The sequence below is a fragment of the Paramisgurnus dabryanus genome, chromosome 24, assembly GCF_030506205.2.
Source record: "Paramisgurnus dabryanus chromosome 24, PD_genome_1.1, whole genome shotgun sequence".
Taxonomy (NCBI): Eukaryota; Metazoa; Chordata; class Actinopteri; order Cypriniformes; family Cobitidae; genus Paramisgurnus; species Paramisgurnus dabryanus.
Window position 1 is genome coordinate 518,518 of NC_133360.1, and position 20,546 is coordinate 539,063.

General features: G+C 39.6%; 2 protein-coding genes across 3 annotated transcripts; both read left to right on the plus strand.

Moving 5' to 3' along the window:
- The first annotated feature begins 2,352 nt into the window (after nt 1-2,352).
- def6b (DEF6 guanine nucleotide exchange factor b) lies at nt 2,353-11,443 on the plus strand. Its single transcript, XM_065243178.2, has 11 exons — nt 2,353-2,508; nt 3,173-3,313; nt 4,067-4,246; nt 4,377-4,604; nt 4,678-4,824; nt 4,901-5,009; nt 6,471-6,769; nt 6,928-7,094; nt 8,978-9,176; nt 9,253-9,343; nt 9,633-11,443. The coding sequence occupies exons 1-11, from the start codon at nt 2,413-2,415 to the stop codon at nt 9,818-9,820; spliced, it is 1,845 nt and encodes a 614-aa protein (XP_065099250.1). The 5' UTR covers nt 2,353-2,412; the 3' UTR covers nt 9,821-11,443.
- An 843-nt stretch (nt 11,444-12,286) lies between these two features.
- Nucleotides 12,287-17,072, plus strand: pparda (peroxisome proliferator-activated receptor delta a). Of its 2 annotated transcripts, none has more exons than XM_073813541.1 (8): nt 12,287-12,425; nt 14,599-14,998; nt 15,449-15,587; nt 15,677-15,815; nt 15,904-16,106; nt 16,189-16,395; nt 16,475-16,718; nt 16,804-17,072. In XM_073813541.1, exons 2-8 carry the CDS (start codon nt 14,622-14,624, stop codon nt 17,049-17,051), a joined length of 1,557 nt encoding a protein of 518 aa, XP_073669642.1. In that variant the 5' UTR covers nt 12,287-12,425; nt 14,599-14,621; the 3' UTR covers nt 17,052-17,072. The 2 variants fall into 2 exon arrangements, with proteins under 2 accessions (XP_073669642.1, XP_065122282.2); XM_065266210.2 differs by having other exon boundaries at nt 14,599-14,979; nt 15,451-15,587.
- Nucleotides 17,073-20,546: the final 3,474 nt, after the last annotated feature.

Below are 20,546 nucleotides of genomic sequence, written 5' to 3' on the forward strand. Positions count from 1 at the left end.
GGTAAAAAGAAGCCAGACAGCAGAAGACTCCGGGCCGGATCTGCACCACACTGCTGGATCTGGTGTGGATCTGGCCTGTAGTCTGCTGCTGTCTGGGACAGAGACAGACAGATAGACAGGAATCATTCAGCACGTTGATGTCAGTGGTAAGAAAAGCTCTTCAGTTGTCATGACATCAGTGAGGTAACAGACCTTCATCCAAACCGCTGTCATCATCGTCTGGATGTCCTCTGCAAAACATGTCTGTGTGACGGGAAACACATTTTTTTCAACCTGATTACTTAATGAAGAAAAGAGCACACGCACAAACTTTGAAGGAGCATCCGATTTAAAGATCTCTCAGCGGTGCCGGATATGAACACACACACGAAGCCTTGAGCACAAACCTCTCATCAACAATCAACATCTCACACATTTGCTTTTTGCTGTCTGCCTGTCAGAAATGATCGTATGTGATTCTATCATAACATCATGTCAGAGGTGAACTTCCACAGGTGTGATTGTATCCAGGTGTGCACTCGTGAAAACCTGATGACAGTTACAGTTTAACCTTTCTTTCTTTGTCTGTGTGTGGATATACAGGTATGAACTGTTTATAGTAGACTGTACACTAGCTTGGCTTGCAGTATTTGCATAATGCGCAGTAGTGTTTAATGTTTTCTGCTTACTATTTAAAAAAACAGGTGAAACAAAATGTTACATGCTTTCATTTGTAAGTTGCATTTGATTAAAAGATTCTGCAAAATAAAATAGATGTAAATCTTTATTTAGTGAGGGGCACCCATTTAATTACGAGCAATAATTAAATATCACTAGAAATATGTGCAAAATAAATTGATTTATATTAAATGTTTATTTAAAGGTGCCAAAGAATGCATTGTTATAATCTGTTAAATTGTTATCTGTTATCTACACAGAAGGTTTGTGGCTTTATTAAGTGCAGAAATGATCCAGAGTCAGTTTTACATGTTCATATACAACCCTAGGATTTGTCTTGAGAATGAAATGATCTATTATTATCTTATTTGCAAGGGTCATGAATAATAATGTTGAGCTTTGCTCTGATTGGCTGTTTCTCCTTCAGTAGCTCTGTGTGTGTGTAAACAGATCTTATGTTTGAGTCTGTAACAGATTTTGAGGAATAATCAATTGTTTGGAGATTGTTAATGGACGTTTCTGAGTGGTAAGTTTGTGTATTTTTTCAGTATGGACCTGCAAAACGTAACTTTAACATCATTAGTAGAACTTCGGCCTAAATGCTAGCATATAACATTAACTAGCATATAGCATTAACTAGCATATAGCATTAACTAGCATATAAGATTAACTAGCATATAGCATTAACTAGCATATAGCATTAACTAGCGCATAGAATTAACTAGCGTATAACATTAACTAGCGTATAGCATTAACTAGTGTATAGCATTAACTAGCATATAGCATTAACTAGCATATAGCATCCATATAGCATTAACTAGTGTATATCTTAAACTAGCATATAACATTAACTAGCGTATAGCATTAACTAGCATATAGCAGCCCAGTCACACGAAATTACATACTTATAGTCACGTAATTTTTTGATTCTTTTTTGTGATACTGTCACGAATTTCTGCGTTTTTTCGTGATCGTATCATGAATTTCTGTTTATGTGTCATTGTCACATATTGGTTACTCAACTGTTTTGTCCTATTTTCTTACCATTTTCGCTTTGGTTTAGGGTTAGATTTACATAAAATGGCATCCTTACATAAACCCAACTCTAACCCTAACGCCAGGCACAATGGTTTAACATTTAGAAAATATAAAAAAATAAATTAGAAAAAATAGTATAAATCAATGCTTAAAGTGACATCCTAATGCAACACCAAATCTAACCCTAAATCAAAGCAAAAATGGTTTAAAAATAGGAAAAAGCAGTACGTTACAATGACACATTAACAGAAATCGATCACAAAAAAAAAAACAGAAATTCGTGACAATATCACAAAAAATAATCAAAATATTACGTGACTATAGGTACATAATTTTTGAGACTGGGTAGCGTATAGCGCTAACTCAACAGTCACAACTTTATTTTAAGCATTGTAACAACATTGTAATTACTTTAATGTTGGGGTGTACATACTTATTATTCACCTATGCCTGCCCTACATAAATACAGTTTTACATTCTACAGCACCTTTAATATACTCTATTCAATATTGTATACATATGCTATATTAATGTAGTAAACATTGTGTGACTGAGATAATTGGTTATTTTTAATATGAATAATATAGTATACTGTGTCTGATTTACCAACAGGTGGCGCTGGAGTTGCAGACACACTGACAGCAGGATGTGGAGAGACTTACATAAAGAGTTGAAATACAAAGAGAGGGAAAATAAATCTATCAGTTTTGTGTGATAATGGCGCTGCGAGCCGCTCTGCTGAAGAGTATCTGGTACGCTTTCACTTCACTGGACACAGAAGATAGCGGGAAAGTGTCCAAGTCACAGCTGAAGGTAAGACAGATGACAGATGTGAGAGGCTGATGTTGACATGTGTGTTCTGATACAGTCAACTGTATGTGGTTGTGTTTTTGTATATGTGGTTGTGTGTTTGTATATGTGGTTGTGTGTTTGTATATGCGTTTAAATGTCAGACATTGAATAAAATTGACTTCAGAAGTCCCCCAAATATGACAAAATCTCAATCTGTGTTGATTATTAAATGTAAAAACACTTTATTCTGTAAATAATTTATGTTTATGTGGTGTATATAGTGTTCTGTATATTGTGTAAATGTTGTATTGTTTTTTAGTAAGTCGATTTGATTTAAAGTGTTTCGATGTATTTTTAGCTAAAATTTAAAATGAGTAAATGTTTTTGTTAAGAGTTTCAGTTAATCTCTCTCACACTCTGTGGCTTTACAAGGATCAACTTTATACAAACTACATTCACTGTGTGTATGTGTGTGCATGTGTGTGCATGTTTGTTTCTCTGTGTCTGTATGTGTGTGTGTATGTGTGTGTGTGTGTGTGTGTGTGTGTGTGTGTGTGTGTGTTTTGATTGTGTGTGTTTCTCTGTATCCGCCTGTGTCCCTGTGTTTTTCTGTGTGTGTGTGTGTGTGTGTGTGTGTGTCTGTCTCTGTCTGTGTCTCTGTGTGTCTCTGTGTGTGTGTCTGTAGGTTCTGTCTCATAATCTTCACAGTGTTTTGAGGATTCCTCATGACCCAGAGGCCCTCGAGAGACACTTCAGTGATGATGATGATGGTCCAGTGTCCACTCATGGGTACATGCCCTACCTAAACCAGTTTATACTGGACAAGGTACTGGTCCATTACATAACTGTAGTCTCTTGCTTCTCAGATGTTTCTCTTGAGAAGAAGATCAAACTTCATAAAATATTTTAATGTTTCAGATTTGCCAAGATTATGTAGAAGTCACTTGATCATTCCTTAAATATGCAAAATCGCATACTATAATCTTCCAAAAACACCTCACAAGTATAAGGGGTTTCCTTTCCATTAATGTTTTGATTTTTAATTAAAAATTATGGCTAGTGCAGTGGTTGCGATATACAATACATAGTTATCGTGAGAGAAAAAAATATGTTTTAGTCGTATAACATTGATTAATTGAAATATCTTGATTTTGCGTAGTTTTTATTAACATTTAGAAAATATTTCGATAGTATTTTTTTATGCATATAACCATGTACACACATCGCCAGACTTCGTATACGTAGGTCGTGCATGTGTATAAGAATGTATTATGTAGCCCGAGATATGCATTGGATTTTGTCGCAGTGTGCATGCGTTGAACGTCTGTGTACATGTACGAGTCAAATAACCTTTGCTTTGCAAGGCTGTGCGTTCAACTGTGCGTGACGTTTGCGTACATGTATAAAAACAATATCCAGGCTTAAGTTTGTAACGGAAACCATGCTAATAATTTACGATTTGTTGTATGATTTTATTTCTCTTGAGAAATTCTATGAGACATATCTAAAACAAAATCTGAAAACTCAATTTAATTTTCTGAGCTCTGAAAGAGATGTGATCTTTATGTTGTGTTTTCAGGTGGTGGAGGGCACGTTTGTTAAAGAAGAGGTGGATGAATTGTGCTGGACTCTCTGTTCTAAGAAATACTACCGTCCTGAAACCCTCCGTGTTCTGTCCAATCAGGACGCACTACGACTCTGGTGTCTCTTTAACTTCCTGGCAGAGGATCAGTATCCTCTTGTGCTTGTACCAGAGGAGGTGACCAAACAAACTTGCTCATAAGTTCATCTGTTCTGAGATCAGGAATTAAGAGTGTAACACTTTAAAGTGACAGTTCACCCCAAAATGATTTTTTTGTCTTGATATGATCACCCTGTGATTTCTGTAGGCGGAGTATTTGCTGAGGAAGATCAGCAGCGTGATGACGGTGGAGTTGAACTGTGTTGACGTGGAGGAGTTTCTGTCACAGGACTGCGTTCAGAAGGACGGTTTGAACGTCTGGAGTTTCCTGCAGCTGGTGAACTCGGCCACTATGAGTCGAGGGGTGGATAAAGACAGTATCAGTATGGCGGTAGAGAAGGTATATCGAGAGATGGTGGGAAGCGTCCTGAAAGAGGTGAGAGGTGGACCAGACTTCATACGGATCAGGTGTTGGAGAATACTGACTGTGTGTTTGTGTGTGTTTAAAGGGATATCTGTGGAAGAAGGGTCACTTACGTAGGAACTGGACGGAACGCTGGTTTTGTTTGAAGCCCGGCTCTCTATCGTACTTTATAAACGAGGACTGTAAAGAGTGTAAAGGCGTCATTGATATGGACCAGAACTGCTGTGTTGAGGTACTGCAGTGCATCATCCAGGTTGAGTTTCATCCTGTTTCATCTGTCTGTGCTTCATCTCAGCTGTGATTGACAGGTGCTGTCTGACAGGGAAGGGAAGAGATGCATGTTTTGTGTGAAGACCCTTAACAAAACCTTTGAGATCAGCGCATCTGACTCCAGACAGAGACAAGAGTGGATTACAGGTCTGACAAATACACACACAGTCTTCCTCTCTCTGCTACTGTCTCACTTCTCCTGTTTCACTCTTTGTGTCTCCATGTTGCTATTTCACTCTTCATATATCACTCTTCATTCCTCCTTGTTTCTGTCTCATTTTCCGTGTCTCTTTCTTTGTGTCCCACCCTTTATTTCTCCATTTTCCTATCTCACTCTTCATTCCTCATTGTTTCTGTCTCATTTCCACGTCTCATTCTTTATGTCTCACCCTTCATGTCTCCTTTTTCCTGTCTCATTTTTTGTCTCACCCCTCCTATTTTACTTGTCCTGTCTCCTTGTCCCTCATATCTTCTTGTTTCTGTCTCATTCTTTATGTTTCCTTGTTCCTGTCTCACTCTTCTTGTCTCATTTTCTTGTCTCATTCTTTATGTCTCCTGGTTCCCCTCTCATTTTCCATGTCTTATTCTTTGTGTCTCAACCTTCATGTCTCCTGGTTCCCGTGTCATTTTCTTGTCTCATTCTTTATGTCTCCTTGTTCCTGTCTCACTCTTCTTGTCTCATTTTCTTGTCTCATTCTTTATGTCTCATGGTTCCTGTCTCATTTTCTTGTCACATTCTTTATGTCTCATGGTTCCCCTCTTATTTTCCATGTCTTATTCTTTGTGTCTCACCCTTAATGTCTCCTTGTTCCCGTCTCACTCTTCATGTCTCACTCTTTCTGTCTCACTGTTCCTTTCTCAATGTTTGTGTCTCACTCCTCCTGTCTTGTCTCATTCCTCCTCTTGTCCTGTCTCCTTGTCCTTTATATCTTCTTGTTCCTGTCTCACTCGTCATGTCTCACTCTTCTTGTCTCATTCTTCATGTCTCCTTGTTCCTGTCTCATTTAACATGTCTTATTCTTTGTGTTTCACTCTTCCTGTCTCATTATTTATGTCTCCCTGTTCCTGTCTCATTTCTGTATCTCATTCTTTGTGTCTCACTCTTTATTTCTCCTTGTTCCTGTCTCATTCTCATCCCTCCTCTCTTACTTGTTCCTGTCTTATTCTCTATGTCTCCTTGTTCTTGTCTCATTTTCCGTGTCTCAAACTTTGGGTCTCACCCCTTCTGTCTCACTCTTCTTGTCTCCTGGTTCCCATCTCATTTCCTTGTCTCATTCTTTATGTCTCCTGGTTCCCAACTCATTTTCCATGTCTCATTCTTCGTGTCTCACCTTTCATTTCTCCTTTTTCCTGCCTCACTCTTTCTGTCTTGCTGTTCCTGTCTCATTCTTTGTCTTGCCCCTCCTGTCTTGTCCTGTCTCCTTGTCCTTCTTATCTTCTTGTTTCTTGTCTCACTCTTCCTCTGTCTGTGTTTTACTCTTCATGTCGTCTTACCCCTGTCTCACTCTTTGAGTGTCACTGCTCCTGTCTCAGTGCTTGTGTCTCCATGTCTTTTCTCACTCTTCCTCTCTCACTCCTCCTGTCTCCCTGCTCTTGTCTTACCCTCAGCGATCCAAACAGCTTTGCGTCTGTCTGCTGAGGGAAAAAGCTCTCTGCATGAGGAGCTGAGGGCCCGTCGGCAGGAGCTGCGTGAAGAGAGAGACAGGAGACGTGCGTTTCGGGCGGAGGAGACACGCAGGCTTCAGGAGTTGCAGGGGGAGCGTGAGGAGCAGCTGGCTGAACTGGAGCTTCTGAAGGAGGCGCAGAGACAAGCTCGGGACTCCTTACGGCAGGAGGAGCAGAGGAGGCGCAGTCAGCATGAGGAGCTCCAGAAGACCCTTCAGAGACAGCTGCAGGAGGCAGAGGAGGTGAGCAGAAAGATGCCGGAATAACTGAGATTCAGACAGAGAGTGAAAACGAAACTGAATTATGATTGTTTTTGGTGCGGTAAACATTTTAATGTCACATTTTCTAAGAATCTTGAAGTGATGTTTAGCTTCAGTGTTTGTGTGTTCGTGTATATCAGGCAAGAGCGAATCTTCACGCAGAGGTAACCGTAAGAGATCTGGAGGTGGAACATCAGCGCAGGAGAATCAAAGAACTCGAAGATCTTCATTGCAGACTGCAGGACGCTTTAGATCAACAGATCAGAGCCCGCCAAGAGGAGGAGACCTACAGATACACACAGACCAGGTACTGTACACAAAAACACGCACACACACACACATAAAGAGAGAGAGACCATCAGTCATGCTGCTAACCAAAGAGAGAGAGAGAGACAGAAAGGTTGTGAGTAGCGATAAAAAGCAACTCACCAAAACGAATAACCCGCATGTGCATCTATACGCTAATTAATATCGTTTCAACAAACATGAACAAACACTGACATTAGAGTTTGTTGACGTTTGTCAGATCAGCGAGAATTAGCCTTTAAATGACACATTATAATGACTTAAGCCGAAGGGTTATCAACTTAAGGCGTGTTACATTAATGCGTTTCCATGTTGACATATGTAGTTGATTTGTGCATGTATGTGAAAATCTATACATTTGCATTGCTTTTGGCTGCTGCATTATAATCTTTTAGAAAAACCATGTGATGAATTTTGCTAGAATCCTAAAGTCTGAAGGGAAAACTGTTGGTCTTTTAAAATCATCCTCTAGTTAAACCCTTACCCTGCCAGTATATGAAAACATCTGCATTTTGTGCATTAAACTCTCGCACACACACACTTGTGGGAAACCATGGACTCAGAAGACTTCCTGTCACATCTGAGTTGTGCTTTGATCATCTCAATATAAACATCTTACATCCACCCACCTCACATGTTTAGCACTGTATTATCAGTTACATTAGTCTGATGTGACAGACTGTTCACAATTACCCTACAGCACCTGTAAACACTGATAAGATAAGTGTTTAAGTAGATAAGTGTTTATGTTAAGATTTTTTATACACAGTGTTTATCATAAAGTGTTTATTGTAATATAAATGTTTATTTTAATATGAGTGTTTATAATAAGTGTTTTTTAATATTAGTGTTTATGATAAGTGTTTATTCTAATTGGAGTTTTTATCATAAGCGTTTATTCTAATTTGAGTGTTTATCATAAGTGTTTATTCTAATTTGAGTGTTTATCATAAGCATTTATTCTAATATGAGTGTTTATCATGAGTGTTTATTTTAATATGAGTGTTTATCATAAGTGTTTATTCTAATTTGAGTGTTTATCATAAGTGCTTTATTCTTATATGGGTGTTTATCATAAGTGTTTATTTTAATATGGGTGTTTATCATAAGTGTTTATTCTAATATGAGTGTTTATCATAAGTGTTTATTTTAATATGAGTGTTTATCATAAGTGTTTATTCTTATATGGGTGTTTATCATGAGTGTTTATTCTAATTTGAGTGTTTATCATAAGCATTTATTCTAATATGAGTGTTTATCATAAGTGTTTATTCTAATTTGAGTGTTTATCATAAGTGCTTTATTCTTATATGGGTGTTTATCATAAGTGTTTATTTTAATATGGGTGTTAATCATAAGTGTTTATTCTAATATGGGTGTTTATCATAAGTGTTTATTCTAATATGGGTGTTTATCATTAGTGTTTATTTTAATATGAGTGTTTATCATAAGTGTTTATTCTAATATGGGTGTTTATCATACGTCTTTATTTTATTATGAGTGTTTATCATAAGTGTTTTTTCTAATATGGGTGTTTATCATAAGTGTTTATTTTAATATGAGTGTTTATCATAAGTGTTTATTCTTATATGGGTGTTTATCATAAGTGTTTATTCTAATATGAGTGTTAATCATAAGTGTTTATTTTATTATGAGTGTTTATCATAAGTGTTTATTCTTATATGGGTGTTTATCATAAGTGTTTATTCTAATATGGGTGTTTATCATAAGTGTTTATTGTAATGTGGGTGTTTATCATAAGTGTTTATTCTAATATCAGTGCTTGTACTGGATAGACACAAAACATCACTGAATTGATGCTGATGTAAAAAGCTTCATGTGGGTAGTGTTCAGTTTAATATTTGAGTACACTGGTATTCACAGGCTCTTGGCGGAGGAGGAGGAGAAGGTGAAGTCTCTTCTGGCTCTACAGGAGGAGCAGGAGGTGCAGCTCCTCCAGACCCAGCGAGAGAAACAGGAGCTTAAGCAGGAGATGGAGAGAAAGTCACAGGCTCTCGAAGAGGCCCAGCGACAGGTGGAGAAAATCCGGGCCAGTCGACGTCGAGTTGATCAGGACATCGCTGTGAGCTCAGCAGTGTGTGTTTGTTAGTGTGTTTGTTTAGTGTTTCTCTATACTGATGAATGTCTCTTTTCTGCAGGCTGCTCAGCGAAAGCTTCGACAGGCCAGTACCAGCGTGAAGCACTGGAACGTTCAGATGAACCGACTCATGCACCCCATTGCCCCTGGAGGTACATTAACTTCAACACTACATGCTCTTAACCCTTTATTGTTTACTTCATGTACACAGTAACAAATTCATTACCTGAAATTTTATATTATTATATTTAAAGGTAAAACTTGAAAGAAATCCATCACAGTACTCCTCTACTCCTCTAAGTGCAGGAGTTGTGGCTATTATGGATTATTTTTATTCTTAATCTATTATTTGAAATACTCCACATATTGGTTTGATACAAATTATGCCAAGTTCAGCCATAGTTTGAAATGTGATCAGACATAAGCCTTGTTCTCTTACAGAGAGGAGATCTTCTTCTCTGACCTCTCCGGTCCGTGCTTCTTCAGTCAGTGAGATAGAGTCAAGAACTCACCAGAGATCAGAGAGAGAACTACACAAACACAAGAGCTTTGACTGTGGGGACAACATCAGATATGTTGAGAATATGGACTTCAGCAACAAACTTCCTTCTGATAGCGATGATCAATAGACCTGACAACGCAGAATAAACTTGACATAGAGAAGTGATAAACCTGATGTGGACATAAATAAACCTGATATAAAGCTGAGTAAACCTGACATAGAGATAAATAAACCTGACTAAGAGAAGTGATAAACCTGATGTGGACATAAATAAACCTGATATAACGCAGAATAAACCTGACGTGGACATAAATAAACCTGATATAAAGCTGAGTAAACCTGACATAGAGATAAACAAACCTGACTTAATGCTAAGTAAACCTGACATAGAGATGAATAAACCTGACTTAATGCGAAGTAAACCTGATATATAGATGAATAAACCCGACTTAATGCTAAGTAAACCTACTGTAACAGAGAAGTGATAAACCTGATATGGAGATGAATAAACCTGACATAGAGAAGTGATAAACTTGATGTGGACATAAATAAACCAGATATAAAGCTGAGTAAACCTGACATAGAGATAAACAAACCTGACTTAATGCTAAGTAAACCTGACATAGAGATGAATAAACCTGACTTAATGCGAAGTAAACCTGATATATAGATGAATAAACCCGACTTAATGCTAAGTAAACCTACTGTAACAGAGAAGTGATAAACCTGATATGGAGATGAATAAACCTGACATAGAGAAGTGATAAACTTGATGTGGACATAAATAAACCAGATATAAAGCTGAGTAAACCTGACATAGAGATAAACAAACCTGACTTAATGCCAAGTAAACCTGACATAGAGATAAACAAACCTGACTTAATGCCAAGTAAACCTGACATAGAGATAAACAAACCTGACTGAATGCTAAGTAAACCTGACATAGAGATGAATAAACCTGACTTAATGCTAAGTAAACCTGATATAGAAGTGATAAACCTGATATGGAGATGAATAAACCTGACTTAGAGAAGTAATAAACCTGATGTGGATATAAATAAACCTGATATAATGCAGAATAAACCTGACATGGACATAAAAAAACTGACATAAAGCTGAGTAAACCTGACATAGAGATAAACAAACCTGACTTAATGCTAAGTAAACCTGACATAGAGATGAATAAACCTGACTTAATGCCAAGTAAACCTGATATAGAGATGAATAAACCTGACTTAATGCTAAGTTAACCTAACAGAGAAGTGATAAACCTGTTATGGAGATTAATAAACCTGACATAGAGAAGTGATAAACTTGATGTGGACATAAATAAACCAGATATAAAGCTGAGTAAACCTGACATAGAGATAAACAAACCTGACTTAATGCCAAGTAAACCTGACATAGAGATGAATAAACCTGACTTAATGCTAAGTAAACCTGACATAGAGATAAACAAACCTGACTTAATGCCAAGTAAACCTGACATAGAGATGAATAAACCTGACTTAATGCCAAGTAAACCTGACATAGAGATGAATAAACCTGACTTAATGCCAAGTAAACCTGACATAGAGATGAATAAACCTGACATAGAGAAGTGATAAACCTGATATGGACATAAATAAACCTGATTTAATGATGAGTAAACCTGATGAATAAACCTGACTTAATGCTAGGTAAACCTGACATAGAGATAAACAAACCTGACTGAATGCTAAGTAAACCTGGCATATAGATGAATAAACCTGACTTAATGCTAAGTAAACCTGACATAGAGATGAATAAACCTGACGTGGAGATAAATAAACCTGACATAGAGAAGTGATAAACCTTAGCCTACCTGAGTGATAAGTGATAAATAAGCCTGACCTAGAGATGAATGACATAATGCTGAGTAAAGGTGATGTGGAGATAAATAAAGATGACATTGATGCTAAAAAGAGTCTGGTGTTAAATATGTAATGAATCAGTTGTGTATTGTCTGTGTGTATTTGTGATGATGACTGTAGTGTCAGTGCGTGTGGGAGATTTGAGCGAAACTCTTGTGGTTTGACTTCCTGTTTCCTGTCTTAGCTGAAGATGCTGTGTTGTGTTTGTTAGATGAACAACTCTTTATCAAACATTTCATTTATTTAAAACATAATATGTGTGTAGAGCAGTGTCTGATAACAGATAATCACATGACAGAGACTCATCAGACACATCTGATCATGACAAAAACAATAGGAGGCCTAATGGGCACATAACTATGGTTTTATTTTATTAAAAGTGTAATGACCTTGTTTTTTTTTGTTTTTTTGTTGCAGACTGATTACGATTTGTATTAAATTAAATATCCATAAAACCATGGTAATTTTAATGATGGGCTTTTATTGTGTTTAATAAGCAAATAGCGACATCTAGCGGTACAACAGAGTCAAGATAATTATAAGTATAGTCGTCTAAATATAAATACTGTTGTTTTGTTTTTAAATAATCATAAATATGTTCACAGTATAAAACTTTACATCATTTAAACTGAACTTGTACGTAATACGCGCGGTAGGTTCATACAGGGTTAAATGAGCGGAGCGCGCTTCTTCTGTGACGTCATAACGCCGGTTGTCTGTGGACGCGCATGCGGAGCGCTCGAGCGGTTCGCGTCCCGTTGTACTACAGAGATATGAGAATTAATTAATTTATCATCACTGACGCGGATTGAAAGTGTTTAACTGCGTCTAGATGAAGAGGTAAGAGTTTAAATCTGAAGATTTCTGTTTGTTTTAATGTGTTTAACTGTCGAGAACTACTCATCGGATACTAAACGTGAGTTTATATTCATATTAAAAGAAAGTTTGTGTTGACGTTATCTGTGATCACGTGAGGGATTAAATACCACATGTCATTCAAACTAATCAGATTATTACTAGTAGTAGAGTTTCCCAAACTTTTCCATACGGGACCTAACAACTTAGACAGACAAAATCTATCTATCTATCTATCTATCTATCTATCTATCTATCTATCTATCTATCTATCTATCTATCTATCTATCTATCTATCTATCTATCTAATAGATAGACATTAGATGGATAGATGACTTGACATACGGGTGTTTGGTCAGAGTTATTTGTTTTGCGGTGATATCAGACAGACTTTATTGCAACACACATAAAAAAATCATGTACACACACATATACACAGACACATATACACACTCATATATACACACTTGGCACTGAATTACTGTGTTTACTAACTGAGAACACTGTGTTATTACACTGTGTGTTATTATTTTGTATATATAAATACAAAAACACATGCGCGTATGTACTTAAGAAACATTTACATATGTATATAGAATTTTTTTTAAATATATTTTAAATTATATACAAACTACAAAAATACTTAAATAAAAAATTCTTACATTTATACATGTATGTGTGTATGTATATATACATAATTATTATATATGCAAACACAAACTTATATTTTTTATGCGATTAATCGCGGTTAATCTTTTGACGCATCAATGACGTTCAGTCAGTGTTATAAACTAGTTAAATGTGACGTCATTCATAAGAGTTTACTTTAAGTGTTTATGTAAATATAGAGAGAAGTCTGAAGGCCAAAGACTCTTACAATACTCGCAGTCGATAAACTGTGAACTTTGAAATGTTTTTGGTTTTAAGAGTTCATGTACCCACAGAGCCCTGACAGAGTTTCTCATTAGTACTGATCTCAAGTCATTTATATGAAGTGTATGGGTTAGTTGTGTGCTTCTATATCTGTTTTTTTTGTGTACAATATATCTGAGCACAAGATGTGTGTCATTTCCTAACACACCGCAGACTGTCTGTCTGTAATATCTGTTGTTTGTGTATAAGGGTGAAAGTGATGCTCAGACAGTCATGAGATCAGATGTTGTGTTGTGTGTTAATGTATGCATGCATTGATCAATGAAAGTTCAGTGTGATATCAGAAGAGTCTCTTCTTTGTTATTTCTGCTTTCAGATGTCATACATGAAGATTCATCATAATTAAATAGTTATGCATGCATTTCATTTGTAAATGATCTGTAATAACCGCACATAAACAGCCTAGTTATATTTATATATTTATGCATTTGGCAGACACTTTTATCCAGTGCATTGGAAGCTGCATTTTTTAGTACTTGTGTTCCCTGGGTTCGAACCCATGACCTTTTGTGCTGCAAATGCAATGCTCTAGAGTTATCTATAAACCAAAATCATTTGCTCTTAAAGATGAGTTTGGTATTATCACGTTTCATGATTTTTGCATGTTTCTTATAAAAAGTTTAGGAGACTACAGAAGATCCTTAAACTCCAGACATGAAACGACTTGTGCTGCTGTATGTGAAATTCTGCAGGAGATTAGACGTTAATCTGCTCTTATTTAACACTGAAGCAGAGGCGTTTGGTTCTTTGGATCACAGGAAATCTGCTTTAGTTCAACACACTAGTCTGACCTATAAACCAGTCATCTGAAGTATTAGGAGTCATAACAGAAATCAACTTTCACCAGCCGACCTCACTGAACCTCCGGTGAGAGGCAGCTCCACCGAGAGGCAGATTCTGCAGGCTGCAGTCTCAATGACCTCTGCTCTCTATTCTCTGTGTTTGTTCAGAAGTTGTGGTAACTGTGTGTGTGCGTCTGATTTGATGGATTTAATTTGTTTGGTCACAGATGTTTCATGTCTGTACAGCTGGTATGTGTTAGTTCCCACAATGCATTGCATGCTGTTGGGTGGTGGTGATCATACAGCAGGTCTTCAGTATCACAGCTGTCAAATCACTCTTCTGTTATCACATCTGTTCAACAAAATACTTTCAGAGTAAATCCGTCACTTTATATTTAGTATCAGCTAAATGACATCATCATTAATGTGTTTGCGTCTCTCAGGTGAGTAATGACTGCAGTCGCTCATGAACGTCTTTGAATTATTCGAGATGGACGGAGGAGACTCGCTCGCTCTGTCAATGAGAAGCAAACTGAGTGGAGATCCAGGGAAAGTGGGCGGAGTTTGTATGGAGAATGAAGACTCCTCCTCGTGTGGTAGCCACACCCCTGATGATGAGCGTCTGGAGGATGTGCTGTCTGAGCTTCGTGCAGGGGCGGAGCTTAATCTCGATCTGAATGTGAGGGCAGAACCCGAGCAGATCTTAGACCTGCAGGGGGAGGAGCTTAGCTGGGACACAAATCGTCAAGATGTAAATGAAGCGGAAGACCAAAGTAACGCCAGCCACAGTACAGCCAGTCCTGAACCGAACACAGCATCTGCAGGTGATGATGATGTTACAAAAGTTGAGTTGAGAGAAATCACTCTTCAAATAAAGCTGCACACTTTTACACACTCCTGTTCACTTTTGCACACTCTAGCAGGGGTAGGCAACGTCGGTCTTGGAGTGCCGATGTCCTGCAGATTTTAGCTCCAACCCTGATAAAACCTTGGCTACATGTAGGTTTCAGGTGACTTTTTAGACCTTGATTAGCTTGTTCAGGTCTGCTTGATTAGAGCTGGAGCTAAACTCTGCAGGACATCGGCACTCCAGGACCGACGTGGCCTACCCGTGCGTCTAGTGCATTTTTAACACTCTTGCACTTTTTAAACATTCTTGTTTACCTTCACAAATGTGCACTTTTACACACTGTCTCATGCACTTTCACACACTTTCATGCTCCTTCACCTGTGGTTTAAGCTGTAAGGTTCCTGAGCTGTATATAAACTCTACATTGTTAATTGTTTGTTTGTAGATCTTTCAAAAGCATCGTCTGTATCAGCGCCGCTCCAGCAGGGTCATGAGGAGGCGGGGCTAAACGTCGAGTGTCGTATCTGTGGAGACAAAGCATCAGGATTTCACTATGGTGTTCATGCCTGTGAGGGCTGCAAGGTCAGGGGTCAGAGATCACCAACATCATAACCCATTTTGAATTGATGGTTTGTAAACTCTCCCTGTCTTTCTCCGTCTGTAACTCGCAGGGTTTTTTCAGAAGGACTATTCGTATGAAGTTGGAATATGAGAAATGTGAACGGAGCTGTAAAATCCAAAAGAAAAGTCGGAATAAATGTCAGTTCTGTCGTTTTCAGAAATGCCTGATGCTTGGAATGTCCCATGATGGTGAATAAACATCAACAATAATAACGCAATAGAACCCCCTTTGATCCTCTGCAGAACTGAATGTCATTGTTTGTGTGTTACTGTGTAGCGATCCGGTATGGACGTATGCCCGAGTCGGAGAAGCGTAAACTGGTTGCAGGTTTGTTAGCTGGAGAAAAGAGCTGTCAGAACTCTGGAGGTTCAGATCTCAAAACCCTCGCCAAACGGGTCAACAACGCCTACCTCAAGAATCTCAATATGACCAAGAAGAAAGCCCGAAACATCCTGACGGGAAAAACCAACGGCAACCCGGTAACCAGCGTCAGAATCACTAGTGATCAACTATCAGCTGTTTAACAGTAGTAACATGTTCCACTTCTTCTCTGTGTCTCAGCCGTTTGTGATTCATGACATGGACTCACTGTGGCAGGCGGAGAACGGGCTGGTCTGGAATCAGGTGATTAACGGAGCTCCCACTAACAAGGAGATCGGCGTTCACGTCTTCTACCGCTGTCAGTGCACTACAGTAGAGACAGTCCGAGAACTCACAGAGTTTTCCAAAAGCATCCCGGGATTTGTCGACCTTTTCCTGAACGACCAGGTAACAGAGAATCAGGCGATAATGTTATGCACTTCTGTTTGTAGCTCAACTGAATGAAATCTCCTCTTCGCTCCTGTAGGTGACCCTGTTGAAGTATGGTGTCCACGAGGCGATCTTCGCCATGCTGCCCTCGCTGATGAATAAAGACGGTCTGCTGGTGGCGAATGGAAAAGGTTTCGTCACGAGAGAGTTTCTCCGCAGTCTCCGCAAGCCCTTCAACGAGATCATGGAGCCCAAATTTGAGTTTGCAGTAAAGTTTAATGCTCTGGAGCTGGACGACAGCGATCTCGCTCTGTTTGTTGCTGCTATTATCCTGTGCGGAGGTGAAAAAGCTTTCCTCCGCGTTTTGTAATGTTGATTTGTTGCAGTATTTAACTTGTGTTGTACATGTACGTTGTGTTTGGGTAGATCGTCCGGGTCTGATGAACGTTTCTCAGGTGGAGCAAATACAAGACAACATCCTGCAAGCTCTTAATCTTCATCTGCAGATGAATCATCCGGATGCAAGCTTCATCTTTCCCAGACTGCTGCAGAAGCTCGCAGACCTGCGTCAGATGGTGACAGAGAACGCACAGCTGGTGCAGAAGATCAAGAAAACTGAATCGGAGACGTCTCTTCATCCTCTACTGCAGGAGATCTACAGGGACATGTACTGAGCCCGCTCATAGTTTACTGACTGACCAATCACTGTGAACTTTTATTATTGTTTTTATCGAACACTTGGACTTTTACAGGATCAGATGATTTATTACTGATCGATGATGAACGAAGCTCTGATCTGGACCTGCAGTGACATCATGAGGTTGTGCAGGTCAAAGGTCTGGGATCATCATTGCTGCACGTTGGATCTGTTCTGCTGTTTCTGCTTTGTTTCGGGTCGGTTTGTGAATGTCTCTATAGAGCTTTAAGAGACTCTCGGTCTCTGCAGATGAACACTGAATGATGCCTGTAGTGCAGAAAGATGTTTGGTTTTTCTTGGGTCCAACAAATGTTTTTTTTTAATTCATGGCGTGAATGGACCTTCATTCCTGCTATGAGAGATCAAAACACAGAGACACAAGAACAACAGAATGAAGAATATATCATTACTGACTAACAACCTCTAACACATTATGAAATAATACTGTGATTATATTCAGATAAATCATGTTTATATTCATTATTTAATCACTGTTTATTAGTTTCTCACAGCTGACTGAATGATATTCAGACTTTTACAGGAGCTCCTGTGCTGAATGAACTGAATGAAAGAGCAACACATCTACTGTATTAACTGTAAACTTTTATATTACAGACCTCATGTATTTGTGTCATATCAGTGCTGCTAATTCCTCATACTGATGACTCTACTGCAGATCAAATTTGCTCATGTCTGTAGGTCTGAGAGGAGGTTTAAGAGGATTGTTTAATCTTTATGAACGCTTGACCATCACACAACTGTGACTTGATGAGCTGCATCACAGACTGCTGATGTCTTCTACTCATCAGAAGAACATTCAAATAAAAATACTGAGTAAACTCACAGGACATTCAGCTGTGCTGTTTCATGAATTTGAAGAAGCAGGGCTGCCCAATCATTTGGGGGTGTTTTTAGGGTTGTTTGGAAATTTTTGAGGGTTTGGGGTGTTTCTCAGGGTTGTGTGTTTCTCAGGGTGGCCCGGGGTGTTTCTGAGGGTTGCTTGGGGTGTTTCTGATGGTTGCCCTGGGGTGTTTTTGAGGGTGGCCCGGGATGTTTCTGAGAGTTGGCTCGGGGTGTTTCTGAGTGTCCCCCGGGGTGTTTCTGAGGGTTGCCCCAGGGTATTTTTGAGGGTGGCCAAGAGTGTTTTTTGAGAGTTGGCTCAGGGTGTTTCTCAGGGTCGCTTGGGGTGTTTCTTAGGGTGGCCCGGGGTGTTTCTGAGGGTCACTTGGGATGTTTCTGAGGGTCGCTTGGGGTTTCTGAGGGTCCCTCAGGGTGTTTCTGAGGGTGGCCCGGGGTGTTTCTTAGGGTCACTTGGGGTTTTGGAGGGTCGCTTGGGGTGTATCTGAGGGTCCCCCAGGGTGTTTCTGAGGGTGGCCCGGGGTGTTTCTGAGTGTCACTTGGGGTGTTTCTGAGGTTCGCTTGGGGTGTTTCTGAGAGTCGCTTGGGGTGTTTCTGAGGGTCCCCCAGGGTGTTTCCGAGAGTTGGCTCGGGGTGTTTCTGAGAGTCGCTTAAAGTGTTTCTGAGGGTGGCCCAGGGTGTTTCTGAGAGTTGGCTCGGGGTGTTTCTTAGGGTCACTCGGGGTGTTTCTAAGGGTCACTTGGGGTATTTCTGAGAGTTGCTTGGGGTGTTTCTGAGGGTCCCCCAGGGTGTTTCTGAGGGTTGCGCCTGGGTGTTTCTGAGGGTGGCCCGGAATGTTTCTGAGGGTTAGCTTGGGTTGTATCTAAGTGTCCCCCAGGTTGTTTTTGGGGGTGACCCAGGGTGTTTCTGAGAGTTGGCGCTGGGTGTTTCTGAGGGTCACTTGGGGTGTTTCGGAGGGTCGCTTGGGGTGTTTCTGAGAGTGGCTTGGGGTGTTTCTAAGGGTCCCCCAGGGTGTTTCTGAGGGTTGTGCCAGGGTGTTGCTGAGGGTGGCCCGGAATGTTTCTGAGAGTTGGCTTGGGGTGTTTCTGAGGGTCGCTTGGGGTGTATCTAAGGGTCCCCCAAGGTGTTTCTGAGGCTTGCCCTGGGTGTTTCTGAGGGTTGCCCCAGGGTGTTTCTGAGGGTTGCCTCTGGGTGTTTCTGAGGGTCGCTTGGTGTGTATCCGAAGGTCGCCCTTTTTTTTTTAGTGTTTCCCGGGATGTTTCTGAGAATTGTATTTGGAGTTGTTTGGGGTGTGTCCTTCTGTAAAGCTCCATTGCGAGTGTAAAAGTGCTATACAAATAAATGTAATTAAGAGTGTTTTTGATGGTTGTATAAAGTATTTATGGGGTTGTTATTGTGATTTGGAGTGTTTTGAGGGGTTTTTTTAGGGTCACTTTAGTCATATGGGTGTTTTTGAAGGTTGTTTGTTGTGTTTTTAAGGGTAAATGATGTTCTTCATTAAACCTGTGTCCGGTCTGTTGTGTGGATTTCCTGCTGAACTACAGGTCGTGGACCAGAGTTGGGTTTGATTTGTTTCCTCTCTGTAGGGTCAGTTATTCAAGAACTCATAAACTGAACCTTCATCAGGGTCACAGGATAACCCATGTCAATCTGAACCAATTCAATAAAACACTACATTATTCATAAAACATGGAGATATATACCACAACAGAGCATGTACTGTATGTGTGTGTGTTTTATGGGTGGATCTTTGTGAAGTGCCAGCAGGAGTCTCTCTCTCTCTCTCTCTCTCCCTCTCTCTCTGTATGTTTATGTGTGTGTGTGTGTGTGTGTGTGTGTGTGTGTGTGTGTGTGTGTGTGTGTGTGTGTGTGTGTGTGTGTGTTATGTGATCTGCAGATGTTGTATGAACAATGTGACCCCAGGGCAGCAAAACTCGTCCTCTCTCTCTCTATTGTGTGTGTTCTGTGAGATTTCCGTGTCTCACCGTGAGTCTGAATTCATCGCTTCATCTCACGCTGAGTCTGAGCTCAAAACAAACTCGTTTCCAACAGGAATCAGTCACATGATATCATGACAGAGATCATTCACAGGTACATGTAGCTTTCTCACTTGTTTGCTACACACAGCTCATCCTAAAGCACTACACACATACACACACACACTGTAGTCAGACTTCATGTTATGTGTTCTTATCTGATCTGGGAGCAGTCATGTGGTTAGTGATCCACAGGTTTAAACCAGGAGATCTGATTTCAGATCAGTGCTTAAACATTCAGTGTTAATGAGATTATCATTGACTCTTTATCTCTGAACAGACACAACACAAACACACAAACACCGGTGAGAATTTCACTTTCTAACAGCAAATATTGCGTTTTAGTCTCTAGTTTTGTCTATGTGATCTATGTGTGTTTGCGTGCGTGTGTGTGAATCTGATACCACCACCCATGTACCACAGTAATGTGACACATGTAGTCTGTGTGAATGTGTTGTTTCAGATGGATGAATCGGGGCTGAATGAACTTCACCCTAAACCAGAATGATGATGATGATGCTGTTTCCATGGTAACAAACATCCTGATCATGCATGACCTTCAATGTTTGGACACACGT